Source organism: Ornithorhynchus anatinus, chromosome X2, assembly GCF_004115215.2.
Source record: "Ornithorhynchus anatinus isolate Pmale09 chromosome X2, mOrnAna1.pri.v4, whole genome shotgun sequence".
Lineage (NCBI taxonomy): Eukaryota > Metazoa > Chordata > Mammalia > Monotremata > Ornithorhynchidae > Ornithorhynchus > Ornithorhynchus anatinus.
Genome location: NC_041750.1, coordinates 7978535 through 7998805, shown reverse-complemented (window position 1 = coordinate 7998805; position 20271 = coordinate 7978535). Strand labels below are relative to the sequence as shown.

Here is a 20271-nt window from a genome sequence, read left to right as displayed (position 1 = left end):
TTGGGAGGGGATATGTGTGTGTGTGTGTGTGTGTGTGTGTGTGTGTGTGTGTGTGTGTGTGTTGGGGATGGGGGGGCGTCTGGGGGAGGTTAGGATAAGATCTGACCCACAGAGCTGGCCGAAAATGAAGATTGGGGTTTGGTGGGTGGGGTCCCAGCAGCAGGGACTTAATTTCTTAGGCCTGGGTTCAAGGAGGGTCAGAAGCTGCAGTCCGGAATCAGTCCTTTAACCAATCATCACTCACACTGCCGATTCACCAGCCTCATTGCTACTTCCTTCCACCCTGATGGTTACAACAACCCCTTGTCCTTCAGATATGCTCACGTGGGTCCCACCCCTACTCTCCCCCCTCCACCCAGCCTGACCCCACCGACCGACTGTACCCCCACTCGCCCCAAAGAAGCCCAGGTAAATGACAGCGTCTGCCCAGTGGTAGAAGTGGGGGTGTCCTGCCAAATCTGGAATACCACAAAATTATTGGTATTGGCGCTCAGCCGAGTTCTGTCCACCCTGTCCAACAGCCCTCGTGACTCCTCCCTAAGGAGGAAGAGGCCAAGAAATGTTTGAGAACAAAAGCAAAGTGCAGAGCATGCAGTCCCCACCTCTCAGTTGGTTACTGTTACAGAATTGCAAGGCTTCCGGGATTCGGAAGGGTTTTACTTCCTCTCCCCTCCTCTGCCAGAATATAATTACCCCTGCCTCCCTCCCCGTTTCCGTTTTAACATGCCGTTCCCGGGGCTACCGCATCTGCTGCTACTGCTGCTTCTGCTCTACCCGGGTGAGCTGGGGGACGGGGAAGACCTAGAGGAGAAAGCGCTGTGGTTCAGGAGGAGGGGAGGCACGGCACGGGCCGTGACCCCGAAGCACCAGCTTCCTGCTCTTCGACTTCTTGGTGCTGGAGGTGGGGGGGGTGTCATTGGACTGCCCCCTCCTGTCCCCCATGCTGTGGACAGAACCCCGTGGGGCTCCATCCACCCCTCCTGCAGTCAGGAAGGGTGTGCCGCAGGAGATAGGCCACGAGGCACTGGAGGCCCGCCGCAAGGGCAGGGTCGGGGGGGCTTTGAACACCCTGTGTCCTTCTAGGGATGTGGGGATCCCCCTTCTCCCTGCGGATTGAACCCCAGGAGGCCGTCGTGAGGACATGGAGCTCCCTGCTCTTCAACTGCAGCTCGGACTGCCCCAATCTGGAGAAGCTGGGGCTTGAGACGTCCCTGCACAAGGCTGTGAATGCCAGCGGGACGCACTGGCGGACATACGTTGTGAAGGCGGGTGCGGACCAAGGGCGGGTGCTCTGCTTCGCCAACTGTAATGGGACCCAGATGCAGACCGAGGTCAACATCACCACCTACGGTGAGTGGAGACGACCCACGGTCGGGCACGGGGCCCCCGTTCTTCCTGAGCACCGAGCCCTCCGTGGGGAAGCCGGCACCTGCCGCTGCTTTTCTTCCGGGGGGTTCCTGGTGAGGCCCATTGGGGGCAGGGGGGCGGTAGGTCAAAGTACCATCCAAGGGAAGGGTGGAGAAGTTACCAAATACCCCCATATGTATGCTACCCTCCTGAAGACGGGGGCCAAGCACAGGAAGTCGGGCGGGGAGCAGAGGGGGAGCACGGAGGTAGGTGTAAGAGGGAATTGAGAAGGCACTAGCCTGGCCTCCCAACATCCCTCACCGTGCCTCTTTCTCCCCACAGAGCCCCCAAAGCACGTGAAGCTGGTGCCACCGCAATACTGGCTGTCCATGGGGGCCAGCTACACCGTGGGCTGCCGGGTCGTGGGGGCAGTGCCCTTTACGAGTCTCACTGTGGTGTGGCTGCGGGGGACTCGGGAGCTGGGGCACCAGAGTTTCCAGGAAAAGGCATCCGAGTTTCCAGAGTTCACGGCCAATTTCACATCCCTGGCCCACAGGGAGGACCACGGGGCCAATCTGTCCTGCCGGGCTGACTTGAACCTGACAAACTTGGGCCTCGAAATCTTCCAAGGCCATTCGGAGCCCATCCGGCTCCGCGTCTTTGGTGAGCACCAGAGGGGCAGGCCTTGGGGGTGAGTAAGGAGCAGGGAGAGCCTGAGTCCCAGAATGGGGGCCAGACCCTCGGACTCCCTCCCCTTCCTGCCCACCTGGACTTCTAGCCGTGTATGTCAACCTCTTTCTCTGATGCTCTCTGTCTTTGGGTGCCTGCCTCTCTCTGAATCTCTTTATCTCTGGTGCAGAATTCTTGAGTCTCCCCAGGCTGAACCTGTCTGAGGTCAACGGCACCTGGCTCCTGGAGGCCGAGTCTCCAAAGTCTGTGAGCTGTGAGGCTGAGGTGTTCCCCGTCGAGGAGGCCCAGGTCTACTTATCCCTGGGAGGCCAGGCACAGAACATCACAGTCACTCGGCAAGGAGATCGGCTCACGGCCGAAGCCACCGTTTGGGCTGAGAAAGGTCCGAAGCGGGAGCTGGACCTGAACTGCACCGTGGCTGTGGGGGATGAGAGCCGAACGGCCCACAAAACCCTGACCGTCTACAGTAAGGGGGGTGATCTGGGGTGATGGAAGGAGTGGGGGATCTGTGGATCCCGGGAGGGGAAAGGGCTCCCTCAGCTTTGGTGTGTGTGTGTGTCTGTGTCCTCAGACTTCCCCCTTCCCAAGATGACCCTCAGCGAGCCGAGCCCCCTGGAGAAGACCCCCGTGAATGTGAGCTGTACGGCCCGGCCCGGCACCTCAGTGAAACTGGAGGGGCAACCAGAGCAGTCCCCTGGAGAGCCTGCCTATCTCGAGCTGATTGCCCGGGGGCAGGACGATGGGCGCTTGCTGTCCTGTGAGGCCACCTTGTCGCTGGGATCTGTGCAGCTCGTCAAGCGCCAGAACATCCGGCTCCACGTCCTCTGTGAGTTTCTCTCTCTGACCGTCTCGGGTGCAGATTTCACAAATCATCCCTTTCCCAGTCAGTCATTCGTTCATTCAGTTCAATCGTTTTTATTGAGAGCTTACTGTGTGCAGAGTACGGTATTAAGCGCCTGGGGAAAGTACAATACAGCAATAAAGAGACAATCCCTGCCCATAATGAGCTCACGGTCTGGGAGGGGAAGACAGCCATCGATACAAATAAACAGATATCAGTATAAATAAATAAATCATAGATATATACATGAGTACAGGGGGGGGTGGAGCGAAGAGGTGGGGAAGAGCAAAGGGAGCAAGTCAGGGTGACGCAGAAGGGAGTGGGAGATGAGGAAAAGCAAGGCTTAGTCTGGGGTCAGTCACCTGACCCTGCCCAACCTCGAGCCTCTGGGTGGCCCTGAAGCGCCACTGCCCCTGTGATAGCCCTTGCCCCTTCTCAACTCCACCGGTCCTCCATGCTTACCTCATCTGACCCCAGTGACCTCTGACCCTGCACCCACCAGCTCAGACTGCTCAGTGGGGAGAGCCAGAAGGGCGGGCAGTGGATGGAGGGGGTTCCCAGGCCACAGTTGGCCAAGTCTGTGCTCCCCCAGACGGACCGCGGATGAATGCCTCGGACTGCCCGGGGAACTGGACGTGGCCGGAGGGGACGGAGCAGGTTCTACGTTGCCAGGCCCGGGGAAACCCGACCCCGACTGTGCAGTGTATCCATACTGAGATCAAGAGCACGTTCTTCCCCGGGACCCCGCTGCAGATCACCCGAGCTCACGCCGGCACCTACCGCTGCATAGCCAGAAGTGAACTGGGCACCGAGGCCAGGGACGTGGTCGTGACCGTGGACTGTGAGTGAGGGCAGAGGGTCTGAGGGTCTGGGATGCTCCACTCCCACTCCCCCCCCCCTCGGTAGCCTTACCTTTACCCTCCCCTCTCTCCGCCAGTCAACGATGTGAATGTGGTCGCCATCGTCACCGTGGTGCTTGTGATCGGGGTCATCGCAGCTGGACTGGGGATCGCAGGCTACAGGCACTACAGACAGCCGCGGATTGGCCTCTACCAGGTGGAGAATTCCCAAAGATGGGCTATGAACAAATTACCCAAAAGGGACATGATGAACCCTCAGCCTCCCTGCCTCTCCAACTCCTAGCCTATAGGTCCATAATCAGCCCCCTATCCATAAACTGCTTGAAATGAAAGCTGAAGTTCTTCCTCCTAAGCCATGCAGCTCGACTGCAGCCAGCATCCCATAGCCCTGGGGTCCCACGGGATTCCTGCCTGATGGCTGCCAGCAGAACCCCCAGAACTGATTCTAATTCCAGTTCCACCACCTGTCTGCTGTGTGACCCGAGTGAGTCACTTCACTTCTCTGGGTCTCAGTTACCGCATCTAAAAAATAGGGATTAATACTGAGTCCCATGTGGTATTTGGACTGTGTCCAAGCTGATTAGCTTGTATCTTCCCCATTGTTTAGTACAGTGCCTGGTACATAGTAAGTGCTTAACATATACCGCTCCCCCTTCCCCCCACCCCCCAAAAAAACAAAACTGGTCCCACACCTACAAACACTTCAGAGCCCAAGGCTCAAGTTGGGGACTTGGAAATGTGCGGTCTTTTTGCAAATAAAATGTGCCACTGTATTCACCTAAGTGTTCAGTGTTGTGCGTGGGGGGGTGTTTTTGGGATGTCTGGTCCCAATCATGGTTCCTCTTATACTGTGGGGAGATGAAAAGAGGGTTGAAAGGAAAGGGTTCACCTCTGGCACAGTGCAGAAGATGCAAGAAGGGGAGATGTGGGGCAAGGTACAGGGGAAAGGACGAGAAACTAGATCCTGGGTGTGGGGGGTTTGCTCCCTCTCCTTGTCTTATTTTAGTGGGTTTTTTTTTTGTCGTTTCATCTCTCCTTATATATCTGTCTTCAGTCCCTGCTCCCCCTTTTATATTTACATTATGAGCTCCTTGAGGGACAGGGCCCCAATAAAACAATGGGGGTATTTGTTAAGCGCCTACTATGTGCCGAGCACTGTTCTGAGTGCTGGAGTAGATACAAAATAATCAGATTGTCCCACGTGGGGCTCACAGTCTTAATCCCCAATTTACAGATAACTGAGGCACAGAGCAGCAGAGTGACTCGCCCCAAGTCACCCAGCTGACAAGTGGCGGAGCGGGGATTAGAACCCATGACCTCTGACTCCCAAGCCCGGGCTCTTTCCACTGAGCCACGCTGCTTCCCAGCGCTGCTCTTTCCCAGCACTGAATACAGTGCCTCGCACACAGACACTTAAGAAATCCTATTACTATCACTCCCTCCTCCCTTTCTCTCTCATTCCTTCCCTTCCTCCACCTCTTCCCTCCGACTCGGGCTGTGAGCCCCATGTGGGACAGGGACTGCGTCTGACCTGATGATCCTCTCTCTCACCCCAGTGCTTAGTACAGTGCGGCGCGGCTCGGTGGCTAGAGGCCGGGGCCTGGGAGTCAGAAGGAGCTGGGTCTCTACGAGAGAAGCAGCGGGGCTCAGTGGAAAGAGCCCGGGCTCGGGAGTCAGGGGTCATGGGTTCGACTCCCAGCTCTGCCACTTGTCAGCTGTGTGACTGTGGGCGAGTCACTTCACTTCTCTGGGCCTCAGTTACCTCACCTGTAAAATGGGGATTAACTGTGAGCCTCACGTGGGACAACCTGATTACCCTGTATCTACGCCAGCGCTTAGAACAGTGCTCTGCACCTAGTAAGCGCTTAACAAATACCAACATTATTATTATTATTATCTGTAAAACGGGGATTAACTGTGGGTCTCACGTGGGACAACCTGATGCCCCTGTATCTCCCCCAGCGCTTAGAACAGTGCTCTGCACCTAGTAAGCGCTTAACAAATACCAACATTATTGTGATTATTATTAACCCCTGCTCCGCCACGTGTCTGCCGTGTGACCTAGGGGAAGTCACTTCGCTTCTCCGGGCCTCGGTTCCCTCATCTGGAAAATGGGGACGAAGAGTGCGAGCCCCATGTGGACAGGGACTGGGACCGACCTGTTTAGCAGTGCTGGGCTCGTAGTAGGCGTTTAGTACGGTGCTCTGCACACGGTAAGCGCTCAATAAATACGAATGAATGAATGATCATTACCTCATTGTGAGGGCTTAACGAACGACGACGATTACCTTCCCTCCTCCTTTGCCTTTCGATATCTCCCCAGGACTTCCGCGTGCCCCTAGGGCGGGGCGGAGGGAGAGGGGGGAGTCGCCCCTCTCTCCGACCAATCGACAGTCCGAAAGGCAGGGACAGGCGGGGCCGCTGACCAATGAGAACGGGCGGAGGGCGGGACGAGGGATGCCTTCCAGCCAATGGGCCGCTGAGATGCCGTTGCCGCTCTTGCTCCCCTCTCCCGTCCCTCCTCCCTCCCCCCCCCCCCCCGGCCACGGCCCGACACGTCCCAGAAGGCGCTGGGTCCTCCAAGATGGCGGCCGACGTGTCCGTTACTCACCGGCCCTTGCCCAGCCCGGAGGCCGAGGCCGAGGAGAGTGACGTCGCGGGGCGCCGGGCGCCCGAAGAGGAGCTGCCGCCGCTGGAGCCCGACGAGGTGCACAGCCGCCTGGAACGAACCAGTCAACAATTCCGCAACCGCCGCAAGATCCTCATCCGGGGCCTCCCAGGGGACGTGACCAACCAGGTGCGGGGGGACACGGAAACGGCGCGCGACGCGGCAGTGCGCGGGCCAGACCAACGGAGCCGGAGTGGCGGGGGGGGGGGGGACCTGGAGAAGAACGTGGGGAAGGAACGGAGCGGGGGAAAGTAAAGGGAGGGACCGGTGGGGGCCCGACGGGGAGGACGGAGGCAGAGATAGAAAAAGGAAAGAAAAGAAGGGGGGAGAGGTAGGTGGGTGTAGGGAGAGATCCGTTGACACCCTTCCAACACCGACTCCTCGCCGCCCCGCGATCTCGTCCTTCTGGCCGCCGATCCCTCGCTCACGTCCCGCCTCTGGCCCGGAGCGCCCTCCCCCTTCATATCCCCCACACAGTTACTCTCCTCACCTTCAAAGCCCTCCTAAAACCCACCTTCAGGCGATCTTCCACGCCTAAACGTGGGTTCTAATCCCGGCCGCGCCCCTTGTCTGCCGGGTGACCTCGGACAAGTCGCTTCACTTCTCCGGGCCTCAGTTACCTCATCTGGAAAATGGGGATTGAGACTGTGAGGCCCATGAGGGAGAGGGACTATCCAGCCCGGCGCTTAGCACAGTGCTTGGCGTATAGTAAGCACCTAACAAACACCACAGTTATTATTATTGCCCCTACTCCCTCTCCCCGCTGTGTTGCCCAAGCATATGGATCTGTACCCGTTAAACTTAGGCCTCTCGTAATTTAATAATGATGGTGTTTGTTAAGCACTCACTGTGTGCCAAGCGCCGTTCTAAGCGCTGGGGTAGATACAAGGCATTCAGTTTGTCCCACGTGGGGCTCACAGTCTTAATCCCCATTTTCCAGACGAGGTAACCGAGGCCCAGAGAAGTGAAGTGACTTGCCCGAGGTCACAGCAGACAAGTGGCACAGCCGGGATTAGAACCCAGGCCCTCCGACTCCCAAGCCCGTGCTCTTGCCACTAAGCCTTGCTAAATCATCATCATCATAACGGTGGCATCTGTTAAGCGCTTACTGTGTGCCGACCACTGTTCTGAGCGCTGGGGTAGATAGAAGGTAAGACATGGGGCTCAGTCTTAATCCCCATTTTACAGTTGAGATAACTGAGGCACAGAGAAGTTAAGTGACTGGCCCAAAGTCACACAGCTGACCGGTGGCAGAGCCGGGATTAAGAACCCGTGACCTCTGACTCCCAAGCCTGCGTTCTTTCCACTGAGCCACGCTGCTTCTCCCTAAGGCCTATCTTCTCCCCTAGGCTGTAAACTCCTTGTGGGTAGGGAGCATGTCTACCAACTCGTATCGTACTCTCCCAAGCGCTCAGTACAGTGCTCTGCACCCAGTATATGCCCAAATTCCACTGATTTGATAGCTGGGGACCGGGGACTTCTGGGTTCTGTGGGACTAGGTTGCTGGGGAATGGGAGGATGGGCTAATCCTTAGCTGTTGGCTGGAGATCCTGGGGACTGACCCTGGCTGTTATAATTACGGTATTTGGTAAGTGCTTACTATGTGCCGAGCACTGTACTAAGCCCCGCCCACCCATAGGCCATGGACACAGCCTCCAGGACTTCCTGCACCCATTGCTCTGTCCTCCTCCCCCCCGCTCCACCAAAAAAAAAGTATCTTCCCCTCATTCTCTCTTGCTCTGACCTTTCATCTCCCCAGGAAGTTCATGACCTTTTGAGTGACTACGAGCTCAAGTACTGCTTTGTGGACAAGTACAAAGGAACAGGTGAGCGCAGCCCCAAAGGAGGAGCGCACTGGGGGTGGGAGTATGGGGTCGGTCCCCCTGTCCTCGGAGCAGAGCCGACCCACGGACCCACCTGCCGCCCCCTCTCTCGCCGCCCCCTCTCTCGCCGCCTCCTTCCCTCTTTCTTTCTATTTCAATGACATAACGGGTGACGGAGGAGAGGACCTCTCCCCTGTTTGGACCCACCCCAACTCCCTTCCTCCCGTCGCTGATCCCGTCCTCCCCGGCCCCTACAGCGTTCGTGACCCTGCTGAATGGGGAGCAGGCCGAGTCGGCCATTCGCACGTTTCACCAGAGCCGGTTGCGGGAGAAGGAGCTGTCGGTGCAGCTGCAGCCCACGGATGCCCTCCTGTGCGTGGCCAATCTGCCCCGGGCCTTGAGCCAGCGAGAGTTTGAGGAGCTGGTGCGGCCGTTCGGCAGCTTGGAACGCTGCTTCCTGGTGTACAGCGCCCAGACGGGCCACTCCAAGGGCTACGGCTTCGCCGAGTACATGAAGAAGGACTCGGCCGCCCGGGCCAAGTCGGATCTCCTCGGGAAACCTCTGGGGCCGCGGACGCTGTACGTGCACTGGACTGATGCTGGGCAGCTGACTGCTGAACGGCTGCACTCGCGCTGCCTGTGTGTGGACCGGCTGCCCCCCGGGTACAGCGATGCAGAGGAACTGGCTCGAGCCTGCAGTGACCCCCATCCCCCCACCTTCTGCCAGGTAGCCCCCTCCCCCTGCCCTTCTACCAGGAACCCCCCCTCCGCCCCACCGTCCCTCCTCCCTTGCTTTCCGGCAAGGGAGGGTGGGGAGGGGAGGGGCGCCGGGGAGGGGCTACCTTGACTCTGGTGACTCCCCTCCCCACGCCGGGGGTGGGGGGGGAATTTCCCTGAGGGGACCTCGCTGGGCTGGGGATGGGGCCCGTGGCCGCCTCTCTAACCTCCCCCTCGCCTGTCCCTCCCCAGTTGGCGTACGGGCAGGATGGGCAGCTGAAGGGGTTTGCGGTCCTGGAGTACGAGACGGCCGAGATGGCGGAGGCCGCGCAGCAGCAGGCGGACGGGATGGCCCTGGCTGGCCACCGCGTGCGGGTGTCCTTCTGCGCCCCCGGCCCGCCCGGCCGCAGCATGCTGGCCGCACTCATCGCGGCCCAGGCCACGGTACGGAGGGGGCCGACGGAGGGTTGGTGGGGGCAGGGGGCAGACTGGGGGTCCCGGGGGGGGATGGCGGGGGGCTGGGCCGGTGAAACCCGTGCCGGGTCTCCGCAGGCCCAGAACCGGGGGAAGGGGCTCCTGCCGGAGCCCAACATCCTGCAGATCCTCAACAGCCTAGGACCTCCGGCCTCGCTCCAGCTGCTGCTGAATCCACTGCTGCATGGCACTGTGGGGGGCAAGCAGGGTACCGGCACCGGGGCACGGGGGGCACCGGGCGGGGGGAGAGGTTCCTCGGGGATTATTGCTAACGGGAGGGTCTGTCCCTGGGAAAGATCCCCAAACTGGGGACTGTGGGGGTGGGGGGATGAGCCGGGGCAGGGTCTCCCCCCCCCGGGTAGGCCCCCTCTCCCCCGCCCCCCATGGCTGCCCCTGGACCCCCTGGTCTCCGCCCCCCAATCGCAGGCCTCCTGGGTGCCCCCCCGACCCTGCCGCTGCTGACCGGCCCAGCCCTGTCCACCACGCTCCTCCAGCTGGCGCTACAGAGCCAGGCACAGGCCCAGCAGGTACCCGGGCCCCTCCCAACCCTGCAGAGCTGTAGCCCTGCCCGAGGCGGGTAGGGGCAGGACACCTTCGGGACACTTCCTCCTCCGGGGGCCGAGGTCGGCACAGGCTCGTCTGTGGCTCACAACCAGCTCGTCTCCCCGTGCTCCCTCTCCCTAGCCCCCCAAACCAGCGGCTTTCACTGCTCCCACTCCCGGTTTGCCGTATCCTCCCCACCCCCCTCGCCCCAGCACCACGTCAGCCTCTCCATCTGGGTTTCTCCCTCCCCTCCTGCCCGTCTACCCTCTGTTCTCAGAGCACCAGCCGTTCCGCCCAGCCCACTCCTTGCCTCCTTGGCCCCGGGTGGGGCGCGTTGTGGCTTCGTGTCCACTTCAGGTCCCTCGTCTAGCTCCCTGCCCCGGGCACAGTGCCCAGCGGGCAGGAAAGTCTTATATCATTAAGGAAATGCCTGTTGGGGCTTTTTGGAGCCAGCAGGCACATTGTGTCCGCTCTCCACTGGACTGCCGTACCCAGTTGTGCAAACAACTTTGAAGGCCAGAACAATGTCCTTTGGCCTTGCTCTGTCCCCCACGAGGGTTGGGGGGTGGGTGGCGGGGGGAAAGGATGCAATGCCTTTTTTCACTGTCGGCTCCGTCCAAGCCTGGCATCCTGCCCCCTCCCAACCATCTTGCTGCTTTGCCCCCACCCCCCTCGCCGTGTGTTCCCCACCCCATTGCTTTCAGGACAGTTGCTGGGTCTTGGGCTTCCTGCCCCCTCCTCCCCGTCCCCTGTACAAGAGTGTCTTGTGAAATGCGTTTTCTCTCGCAGAAGCCAGGAATCCTGGGAGACTCCCCGCTAGGCTCCCTGCAGCCAGGGGCCCTGAGCCTGCCTAATGCCACATCAGGGTCCAGCCAGCCCGGGGGCGCCCATCTCGGGGAGTTGCCCACCGGTAAGTGGGGGCCCGACCCCTCTCCGACCCCGACCCCCCTACCCGGCGTCTCCCTTGGGTCTCTCCAGCGAGCTGACTCCGGGCGCAGGGCGAGGCTGCTCCCCAGCTGTGGGGGTGGTGCCGCAGTCAGACCGACTGACAGCTGACCCCCCCGGGTCAGGCAGCAAGTCGTCAGGTGTGACCATCGGTCAGGCCCGCTGCCGGGCCGAGCTAGAGCGGCGGGGGTGTGGGGTGCGTGGGCTGAAGCTCCGGTTCTGACCCCGCAGGATGTCAGCCCCTTCACTGCCACCTGGTTCTCTCTCCCCAGGGGGACCCCAGCCCTCCGAAGTCGGCCCCGGGCGCGGGAAGCCCTCCCCTCTCCTGCCACCCCTCCTGGGCCCAACGGGGGGGGAGCGAGAGGCGGCAGGGCTGGGGGTGCTGGCTAGCCAGCTCCCCCCGCCTCCCTCTGCCTTGCTGGGCTCTGTCGTCACCGGCCTGCCGAAGCTGGGGGAGGACAGACCGCCTGCCTCCGGAGTAAGGACCCCTGCCCCCCAAGACTCCCCGGGTCTCAGTATCCCCACGAGCCGTGCCTCGTGGGGGTGACCCTGCCTCTTCCCTCGCAGGGCTCCTCGCTCCTGGGAGAGCCGCCCAAGGACTTCAAGATCCCCCTGAACCCCTACCTGAACCTGCAAAGCCTGCTACCTGCTGGTAGTCTCTCTGGTGAGGGGGGAGGCCGGGGACTCTCCCAGAGGGTTGGCGGGGCGGGGCCGGAGGAGGGAGGGCGGAGGACAAGCTGATGGATTTTTTTCTGTCTCGCCCCTCCTCCCTCCCCCCACCTCCTCAGGTGCCAGCGGGAGTTCCGGCAAGCCTTTTAACCTGAAATCCGGGGGGTTTGGCAGCGTCCCCAACCCTCAGCTCCCAAACGAGCTAGGTCTTCCCACTGATGGCTTCACTTTCGATTACCAGCCGGTGCGTGTACGGTGGGGTCTTCCTGTGGGTGCTCCTCGCCGTGCCCCCCCGCCCCTGCAACCCTGTCCCTCTGAACCACTTTCTTCCCTCCCACCCACTTTGGGCTCTTGAAGTTCCAGCTCTCTCTCACCAGCTGTGTGCTAACAGTCCCTGGGGCCCCAGATTCTGAGTGCTGAGCGCATTCTCCCCCTCCCCCACAACCTTCAGTCTTCTCCTGGGTTCGCTGTGTTGGTCTGCGCCCCCCAGCACGCGCACCCCATTTTAACTTGTCTGTGGCTCTTCTTCCCATAAAGGAACTGGGGAGACGGGGGTTCCTGCATCACCCTCGGGAAGCCGGGGGGCCATTTGGATCCAGCCGGCACAAGGTAACAGCCTCCCAGCCTTCCCCGCTGCCTTGGCTTCCTGTACCTTGCTCAATTGCTTTCCCACCTGCCAACCTACGCACATACACACCTTCTTTTTTGTCTGCCCTTAGCCCTGAATTTCCCAGCCACCCTGTCCATCCATCCTTTCCTGCTCTTTATCTTCCCCTGGGCCTAGACTTCCTGTCCCTTCCACTGTTCCAGCCGCTCCCCTTCCCCACCTCGGCCTTAACTTCTTGTCCCCTCTGCCCCTTCCTTTCCCTCATTACCACCGATGCTCGTTCCAGATATCTCCAGCATCTGCTGGCTTCGGTGAGCGAAGTGCCGGCGGGGGTGGGGGCGGCCCCCTCCCCGCCTTGTACTCTGGCTCCCCCACCTCCTACTTCAGCAGTGGCCTGCAGGCTGGGCTCCAGCAGAGCCATCTGAACAAGGTGAGATGGTCTGAGAGGGGAAGAGGGCATGGCTGTCTGCGTGTGGTGGGAAATGGGTGACTCTCCCGGTTTGGGCTCTGGGGCTGCGGTGATTTTCTTCCCCGCCCTTAGGCCTGACCCTTGCCCCTTCCTCCCTTCTAGGCTGTGGGCATGCCACCAGTGGGCTCAGGAGAGGGTCTTTTGGGCCACGGACCCAGCGGGCACGGCAGCAACCTAAAGGTAGAGCTTCTGACAGGAGGGAGGGGGGAATGGAGGCTGGGGGCGGGGGAATGAGGCTGGCGGGGGGCGGTCGTCTAATGCCCTTTGACCTGCTCTGCTAGCCTTTGAGCTCCTTGTGGTCAGGGATTGGATCTGCCACCTGTTCTGTCATCGTTCCCCCCCCCCCCAAGTGCTCAGTACAGTGCTCTACACCAAGTAAGTGCTCAGATACTATTCATTGATTCCACCCTCCCCTATCAGACTCCAGTCGCCGGCCAGAAGCGAGGCTCCTCACACCTGCTACCATCTCCAGAGCCTAGTCCTGAGGGTGGCTACGTGGGCCAGCATTCACAGGGACTGGGAGGCCACTATGCTGACTCTTACCTGAAGCGGAAGAGGATATTCTAGCGACGTCCAGCCCCCCTCCTCCTCCCCCTCTCCCCGCCCCCTCCCCCCAGCAACACTGCCCTGATGCCTTTTGGCTATGGATCTATTTTTGAAGAGTCAAAAATAGGACTTTGCTTTTTAAAGGAGGGGGGTGGGGGCCCGTCTGGGAGTTCAGACCTTCCTCACCCCATCTCAAGGGAGGCCGAAAGGGGTCCGGCCTGCCCTTTTCCTCATTTCCCAGGGGTCCTGGCCTAGTTGAGCCCTCACCTCCCACTGCAGTTTTAACAGAGCAGTCCAGCAGGGTGGGGGTGGTGCGCAGACTCAGTCTCCCTTCTGTCACTGTTCTCTTACCCCCGTCTCTGTCTCCCTCGGGATGCCGTCTCCCGCTGGCCACTCCCCCGCCATGCCCCCTAGGCGAGGCTGATGGCTACGGAGACGGAAGTTGAGGAAACTGCCCATCCCCAAAATGCTTCTTTTCCTTTCTCAAGTGAACCTTTTGGGGCTCTTCCCCTTCAAGGTTTTTGTTTTATAAAATGTAGGGGAAGAGTCCTGTCCCCTGGAGGAGGGATGGGTTTTGATTGACACTTATACATCCACCCTTACCTCCCGTCTCCTGGTGCTCTCTCTCTCTTTTTCTGGTCCTTTTCCCCATCCCACCCTCATTATGGCCCGGGCCGTGTTGCCCGCTGGCTTCTCTCTTGCCTCGAAGCAGCTCCCCCATCCCCCGTGGCCCCTTCCCCACCTCCCACGCGGCCTGGGAACGGTAGCGTTTTGATCCCTTAGTGGTGTGGCCTGCTAGGGACTTCCCTGCAGCCTCCGAAACGAGGCCTCGGTTCGGCGGCTCCCGTGCCTCCCCCAGTGGCCGTAACCCGGTTAGAAGGGCCAGACTGGGGAGGACTACCCCCCTCCCCCCCATTTGCACTGGGGCTTTCCCGGGCATTTGGGGCTCCTTTGGCCCGCCCCCCGCCAGTACCCTCCCCCCGGGCCGCTCTCACCGTCTCTCTCCCCGCTCTCCCTTCGTCTGCCGTTTTTCTTTCCTTTCCCCGGTCCCTTTTTTTTTTTTTTTGCTGAATTAAAAGTTTTTAAGTAAAAGTGATTTTAATGAAAGGTCCCACCTGGCTGGTTCTTGCGGCACTGCCCTCCCACCGTCCACTCCCTCCCGCCGGCGCGCCCCTCCGCCATTGCGCCCGCCCAGAACAGAAAAGGGGGCGGCTGGTGCGCAGGCGCGGGCGGCCGGGGCCGGCTCGAGGGGTCACGTGACGGCCGTCATGGCCGCCTCCATGGCGGGGAGGGGCAACAAGGCCGGGTCGCTGCTGCGGGCGGCTGGGGGCGGCCTTTGGCGAGCCGAGGCCCCCCGGACACCTAGATCCCGAGCCCCCTCCCCGCTGCCAGCCAGCGGCTTCCAGACAGCAGGTGACTAGAGGAAGGGGATTTGTCCCGGCCTCCCCCCCTCCCCTCTCTGCGGCACGCCTCCTGCCGTGGCGTCCCTCTCCCCTCTCCGAATCGCGTCCATCTTCCGGGCCGGGGAGGATTAGTTAACTCTGGGGCCAGAAGCGGGGGACGGCGCGGCAGAAATTCCAAGCCGCGCCGGACTTCGTTCACACCCTTCCTGCGCCGTTCTTCCAGGCCCGCACCAGACCGAGGAGGAGACCCCGGCTGAGGCTGTGTGAGTTCGGAAACGCCGCCCTCCCTGGGAAGCGAGGGGGAGGGGGGGAACCCGGGGCCCAAGTTTACCTTTATTCGGCCTGCTGGGTGAGGGAGGGGGCAGCCTCCTCTCACCCGTGACCGGGCCCTGCCCCACCAGGGTGAACGTGGTCTTCGTGGACCGGGCGGGGAGGAGGGTCCCGGTGAGCGGCAGAGTCGGGGACAACGTGTTACACCTGGCACAGCGACACGGCATCGACCTGGAAGGTGGAGGCGGGCAGGGAGGGAATGCGGGGAGTTGGCGGAGGGGGAGGGATGGGAAGTGCTGAGCCCCTGCAGAGGGCTGAACATCCCCCACCCCCACCCCCCCCAACCTAGTTCCATCATTCCCTGGATGAGTGGATTTTTTCCCCCTATGCATTCCCCTTTTCCCACTGACCCTCTATCCCCTGCCCCCCACCCCCCTTACACTCCTAGGCTGACCCTCTGCTCCTCCTCCCCCTCCCCCCAACCAGGAGCCTGTGAGGCCTCCCTAGCCTGTTCTACCTGCCACGTGTACGTGAGCCAGGAATTTCTGGATGCGCTGCCCTCACCGGACGAGAGGTAACGGATGAGAGGTAACAAAAGGGGGCAAGTGGAGGGTGAGGGGGCCAGAGCAGCAAGACCTGGCCCCTGCTTCCTTTCAGCAGACCTACCCCCAACAAAGGAAGGGGCAGCCTGCCCCTGTGCTAGAAGCCTGCAGGCTGGGTTGGGGATGGCTTTTTCTGACTGCTGACCGCTGTCCACCCACCCCCCCCACCCCCCCCACCCCCCCCACCCCCCCATTCAGAGAGGAAGACATGCTGGACACAGCCCCGCTGCTGCGGGAGAACTCACGTCTGGGCTGCCAGCTGGTCCTGACGCCAGCCCTAGATGGGGTTGAGTTCACGTTACCCAGGGTCACCCGCAACTTCTACGTGGATGGCCACGTTCCCAGGCCCCACTGACCAGGATGACCGGATGCCGCCGGAGAGAGTGTGCTGGCCAGGGCCCCAGTGGAAGGCCATCCAGTGGAATAAAAGCTTTTATTTTCTTTATGGAGTCTTTCCTTATTGCCCAATTGGGGAGGGGGTGGGGGGATTGGTTGGGGACGAGGAGGGAGAGGGATAAGAGGGTGGGGAGGAGGGGGGAGTGGATTAGGTGGTTTACGGGGGGTGGGGGTCTTCTTCCTCATCAATAAATAGACATTTAGACACCTGCATGCATACCCCTTATGTGATCGGGCCTTAACTCCAACCAGTGTCTTAGGCTGCCTTCCATGAGTTCAGCAAAAAAGGCGGGGAGAGTCAGTTCTGGGGATCAGAGCAGTAGAGATACCGAAGTAGTAAATCCCGTGGGCTACACCTGCCCCCAACGCCCGCCATTTGCTGTCAATCCTAGCCTCGGGGCGGAGCCCGGTGAAAGCTAAAGAGGGTATGCAAGCCAGGGAGACCCTGTAGAGCGGCGGGAGAGGGGGAGGAGCCGCTCCGAGGGGCCTATAGGCACCACACCTGAGGCGGGCTATTCCGACTCCTCCCCCACGACGGCAGGAAAACGGGAGCCGGGTTCTCCCGAAGTTCGGTGCTGATGGCGGGGGAACTGTACGTCCCCGACTTTTCTCTCGTCCGGGAGCTCCTGGAGCTGCCCTGTCCGGATCCGGCTCCCGCTCCCGCTCTCAGAGCTGCCAACCCCACCCCTGCCGCTCCATCACCGAACCCCGGTGCAAGGACTCCGGTTTCCTCGGCAGAGTCCTGGAGTGAAAGTAATAATACAAGGTGGGCGAGGGTCTTCCCGTGTCTCACAGGCGGGACTCTCACCCGCCCCCACCCCCCGGCACGGGGAAGGAAAGGTGCAGGAAAGGCGAATCCCATTGGCATTACTTTGATTTTGCTCCCTCCCCGTCCCCTGGAGTTGGGGGTTGCTTAGGATCAGGCCTCTCCCGCTCAGGCGGAAAAGATGTTTCAATCTCCCAACAGGCCTAAGCGGCCGGAGATGGTGCAGCGACCGTGCCCTTTCACCCTGCCCTTTGGCCTGCAATGGGGAGTCTCACCCAGGTTAGGGTTCTGCGATCCCGGGCGCCATCCGGGGGGCGGGAGGGAGGGAAAAACGGCCGGACGTGACCAGCCGCCATCACCCCCTTCAGGTCCATGGCTTCTTCACCCGTGCCACTTGCCCTCCGCCTCCTCCAGGAGACAGCCGAACTGCTGCCGAAGCCGCCGGGCCCGGCCGCCCCGGGGCCCGGCCGCCCTCCGCCCGCCTTGCCCCACTTCCCACCGGCCCTTCCCGAGCCCGGCTGCCCCCTTGACCCCCTGACCCTCCTAACCCTCGAGTGCCACGGCCTGGCCGCGCCCGGGGCCCCCCGACCCTGCTACGGCCAGGCCGTCGACCCCCCGAAACAGGGACGGGGTGGAGGCCGGGCTCCCCGCAAGCAGTTGCGACCCACCAAGGGAGCGGTGGGCCTGGACCCCGGCTTCGAGGGCGTGGCGCTGCGGATACGCCTGAATTTGGTGTGCGAGGAGCCGCGGCTGGTCATCACGTCGAGCTACAGGTGTAGGGGGACTCTGGAGCTGGGAGGCGGGCGGTAGAGAGGAAAGGGGGCGCGGGGGTGGGGGGGCGAGCACCGAGTTGGGATTTAAGGGGCCCCAGAGGAAGAGGGGAGCAGATCCTCGAACCTAAATTCCCCTCCCTTTCTGCACCCCGACTTTTCTCCACCCCGACTTTTCTCCCCGGTTCCCCCACTTTACAGTAAGGGAATGCGGAAGGCGGGAGTCGGGCCGGACCCTCCCCGGAGGAAATACGAGGCCTACGAAGGGGAACCTGGACCCTACGACGGAGACCCTAGTGGTAAGTAGTCTCAGCGGGGGAAAAGGGTAGGGGAGGAAACTGCGGGAGGGGGCTGGAGGGCTTCGTTTCCACCGTGATCGTCTGATTCTCAACGTCGCCTCCTCCTCCTCCCCTCCCCCCCTCTCTCCGCCTCCTCCCTCCCGGCTCTCTCTCCCTCCTGCCCCCTCCTCCCCCTCCCCCCCCCCCCCCGGGGGTGGCTGTTGCTTAAGGGGGAAAGCGCTGCGCCTCCTGCCAGACTCAGCATACCCCACTCTGGAGAGAGGCCCAGGACGGGACCCTTCTGTGCAATGCCTGCGGTATCAGGTGCCGGCGCGGGGGGGCTGCGACAATCGGGGTGTCGGGGGAGGGGCGGGTGTGTGTGTGTGTGTCAGGTTTGGGGCGCCGAGGTCTACGAAAAATCCACTTCACACGCATGCACGCTCCCTCCCCTGCACCCCGCGAGCCCCGCACAGCCCGAGGGTAGAACCGAGGTGGAGGAACCATGTGCACCGCCTTTTCCCCCCCTCCCCGGGACCTGAGTAGGGAGCCACGTGCGTCTCTCCGGGCGCTGCCCCTCCCCCCCCCCCACCCACCCCCACCCCCAGGTACAGGAAGTACAAGATTCGCTGCGCCCGCTGCTGCTCAGTTCCCCGCCGAGGCCTCCGGGCACCAACCCTGTGTTCCAGCTGCGGGGGTGTCCTCTGCCTCCCCCAGCCCCCGCTCGGAGCTCCCAGTCCGTGAGTGTCCTGGGGGATGAGCCGAGCGGGCGATGGAGGGCCTCCCCGCCTACTCTGCCCCTCCCCCGGCCCAGGCTGAGGGTTGCTGGAGTGGGTTGGGAAGGGAAGTTGCCAAGGTAGGGCAGAGCTGGGCCGGGGTGCTCCCATCTCTCCTACTCCCTCTTCCCTCCGGCCCCCCCGAGGCGCCGGACTGGTGCCTGCCACCAAACAAAGCGGTCGGCTCCGAGCTTCTTTCCCCCAGAGAGCAGCGGGCCCGCAAGACTTCCTCCCCTCGCTATCCCGCCCTTCCTTCCCTGCCAGACCTAATTGTGCTGGCAGGGGCGGACAGCCGGGACCGACCCCCGATTCCTAGCCTTTGAATAGCTGGTAGGCGCCTGGGTTCCTCTCCCGCTTTCTCTCCCCCGCGCGCTGCTCCCCTTGGACGGTCTCCCCCCGCAGGGTTCCCCCCTCCCGTTGACCCCCAGTGACCTGCTCCCCGCGGCTCGTCACCTCGGCCTAAGGTTGCGATGTTTCGGGCAGGTCAGGGTGGAGGGAGATGAGACTTCCGCTTTCGCTCTCTGCCTCCCCAGTCCAGGGTCGGGTCCAACCGACTACGGGGTTGCCAGTCGGAGGTGCCGGATGAGAACTAGCCAGCCGTCAAACAGCAACGAGCCAACCTCTCTCCCTCCGCCGGCTATGGGGGAATAAGGGAGAGCTGAATAAAGCCCACCCTGCCTCTTGGGAGCCCAGACGAGTCGGGGTGGCGTGTAAGCACCAGCGCGCACGCTCGTATCAACGTGGGTACCATGAGATCACACCTCCGGACGACCAGCCACGGACCGTAGGGCGGGTGCCTGCATGGGCCACTGTGTGTCTTAGGGTTGGCAGGAGGTGGGAATTTTGACCGCCTTGGGTATCGGGCTGGGCTGATGGAGAAGTTGGAGTTTACTTCAGTTGGACTTTGATCAGAGGAGCCAGACCACGGGGCTGGTGTTTGAGGTGAAAATGAATGGCTCTGTTCATGTTTCCTGTGCACTTTCATTAAAGCAGCCATTTTGGAGCTTTGTTGGACTCGTATCCGTGGGGGAGCGAAGAAGTTGTACCCGTGGGTGGGAGTCTTGCTTCCTGGGAAGCAGTGGGGCCTAACGGAAAGTCAGAGGACCTGGGTTCTGATCCCGGATCTGCCACTTGTCTGCTGTGTGACCTTGGGTATGTCACTTCACTTCTCTGGGCCTCAGTTATCTCATCTGTAAAATGGGAGTTAAGACTCTGAGCCCCGTGTTGGACACGGACTGTGTCCAACCCCCGATAAGCTTGTATCTACCCCTGCGCTTAGTACAGTGCCTGGCACAGAGTGAGCACTTAACAAATACCCTAAAAAAAAAAGTCCCACATGGGGTTCACAGTCTTAATTCCCATGTTACAGATGAGGTAACTGAGGCCCAGAGAAGCGAAGTGACTTGCCCAGTGGCAAACAGACAAGTGGCGAGAAGACAAAAGGTCCTTCTGACTCCCAGGCCTATGTTCTATCCACTAGGGCATGCTGCTTCTTCTCATTTAATAAATGGGTGCTCTTGTGCGTTGGGGGTGGGCAGGAGCATGGACATGAACACGCACCCACCACATACCCGCATGAACACTAATCCATAGCATGCCCCCACGGATGCTCATTCACATGAACACTCATACAGCCCACACAATCAGGCACCTGTCCACAGTTGATGTGGACCTACGCCCGTGTAGATGGGCACCCACAGTCCCCATGGACACACATAAACACTAACACACAACCCCCCCCTCCCCACCCCTTGACAATAAATAGAGACTCTTCCCTCTGGATACTCAGTGTACACTCTCCCTCCCCCGCTTCC

The 20271-nt window shown here is 61.3% G+C and overlaps 4 protein-coding genes and 1 long non-coding RNA gene across 7 annotated transcripts; all 5 read left to right on the top strand.

Moving 5' to 3' along the window:
- Positions 1-676: 676 nt before the first annotated feature.
- Positions 677-4515, top strand: ICAM3 (intercellular adhesion molecule 3). 2 transcript variants are annotated; one of them, XM_007656338.3, is made up of 7 exons: positions 677-778; positions 1084-1350; positions 1690-2010; positions 2207-2503; positions 2609-2863; positions 3471-3719; positions 3816-4515. In XM_007656338.3, exons 1-7 carry the CDS (start codon positions 724-726, stop codon positions 4019-4021), a joined length of 1650 nt encoding a protein of 549 aa, XP_007654528.1. In that variant the 5' UTR covers positions 677-723; the 3' UTR covers positions 4022-4515. The 2 variants fall into 2 exon arrangements, with proteins under 2 accessions (XP_007654528.1, XP_016080915.1); XM_016225429.2 differs by lacking the exon at positions 1690-2010.
- Positions 4516-6306: 1791 nt separating this feature from the next.
- Positions 6307-14310, top strand: RAVER1 (ribonucleoprotein, PTB binding 1). 2 transcript variants are annotated; one of them, XM_029053156.2, is made up of 14 exons: positions 6307-6535; positions 8166-8232; positions 8487-8956; positions 9199-9390; positions 9499-9628; positions 9847-9947; positions 10753-10873; positions 11181-11386; positions 11476-11560; positions 11697-11821; positions 12115-12186; positions 12471-12614; positions 12756-12833; positions 13074-14310. In XM_029053156.2, exons 1-14 carry the CDS (start codon positions 6323-6325, stop codon positions 13218-13220), a joined length of 2151 nt encoding a protein of 716 aa, XP_028908989.1. In that variant the 5' UTR covers positions 6307-6322; the 3' UTR covers positions 13221-14310. The 2 variants fall into 2 exon arrangements, with proteins under 2 accessions (XP_028908989.1, XP_028908988.1); XM_029053155.2 differs by having other exon boundaries at positions 11476-11572.
- Positions 14311-14445: 135 nt separating this feature from the next.
- On the top strand, positions 14446-15919 carry FDX2 (ferredoxin 2). Its single transcript, XM_029053157.2, has 5 exons — positions 14446-14612; positions 14826-14865; positions 15004-15110; positions 15359-15446; positions 15673-15919. Exons 1-5 carry the CDS (start codon positions 14468-14470, stop codon positions 15827-15829), a joined length of 537 nt encoding a protein of 178 aa, XP_028908990.1. The 5' UTR covers positions 14446-14467; the 3' UTR covers positions 15830-15919.
- A 164-nt stretch (positions 15920-16083) lies between these two features.
- LOC114807403 lies at positions 16084-17071 on the top strand. The gene is made up of 3 exons (XR_003755490.1): positions 16084-16636; positions 16838-16915; positions 17005-17071. It is a non-coding gene; the product is annotated as an uncharacterized LOC114807403 (long non-coding RNA).
- A 15-nt stretch (positions 17072-17086) lies between these two features.
- On the top strand, positions 17087-19465 carry ZGLP1 (zinc finger GATA like protein 1; the record flags this gene model as incomplete). The annotated part of the gene is made up of 5 exons (XM_029053349.2): positions 17087-17409; positions 17608-17705; positions 17915-18008; positions 18290-18421; positions 18991-19465. Coding segments are annotated over 5 exons (765 nt in total), but the record flags the coding sequence as incomplete, so codon positions are not given.
- Positions 19466-20271: the final 806 nt, after the last annotated feature.

Bases quoted from the DNA above. Each gene is read 5' to 3' on its own strand.
- FDX2 (XM_029053157.2), top strand. From the start codon at position 14,468: ATGGCCGCCTCCATGGCGGGGAGGGGCAACAAGGCCGGGTCGCTGCTG. The intron at 14,613-14,825 runs GTGACTAGAGGA...CCGTTCTTCCAG, and splicing joins CAGCGGCTTCCAGACAGCAG to GCCCGCACCAGACCGAGGAG. The intron at 15,447-15,672 runs GTAACGGATGAG...CCCCCCATTCAG, and splicing joins CTGCCCTCACCGGACGAGAG to AGAGGAAGACATGCTGGACA.
- ICAM3 (XM_007656338.3), top strand. From the start codon at position 724: ATGCCGTTCCCGGGGCTACCGCATCTGCTGCTACTGCTGCTTCTGCTC. The intron at 1,351-1,689 runs GTGAGTGGAGAC...TTCTCCCCACAG, and splicing joins GGTCAACATCACCACCTACG to AGCCCCCAAAGCACGTGAAG. The intron at 2,864-3,470 runs GTGAGTTTCTCT...GTGCTCCCCCAG, and splicing joins CATCCGGCTCCACGTCCTCT to ACGGACCGCGGATGAATGCC.
- RAVER1 (XM_029053155.2), top strand. From the start codon at position 6,323: ATGGCGGCCGACGTGTCCGTTACTCACCGGCCCTTGCCCAGCCCGGAG. The intron at 8,957-9,198 runs GTAGCCCCCTCC...GTCCCTCCCCAG, and splicing joins ATCCCCCCACCTTCTGCCAG to TTGGCGTACGGGCAGGATGG. The intron at 9,629-9,846 runs GTACCGGCACCG...CCCCAATCGCAG, and splicing joins CACTGTGGGGGGCAAGCAGG to GCCTCCTGGGTGCCCCCCCG.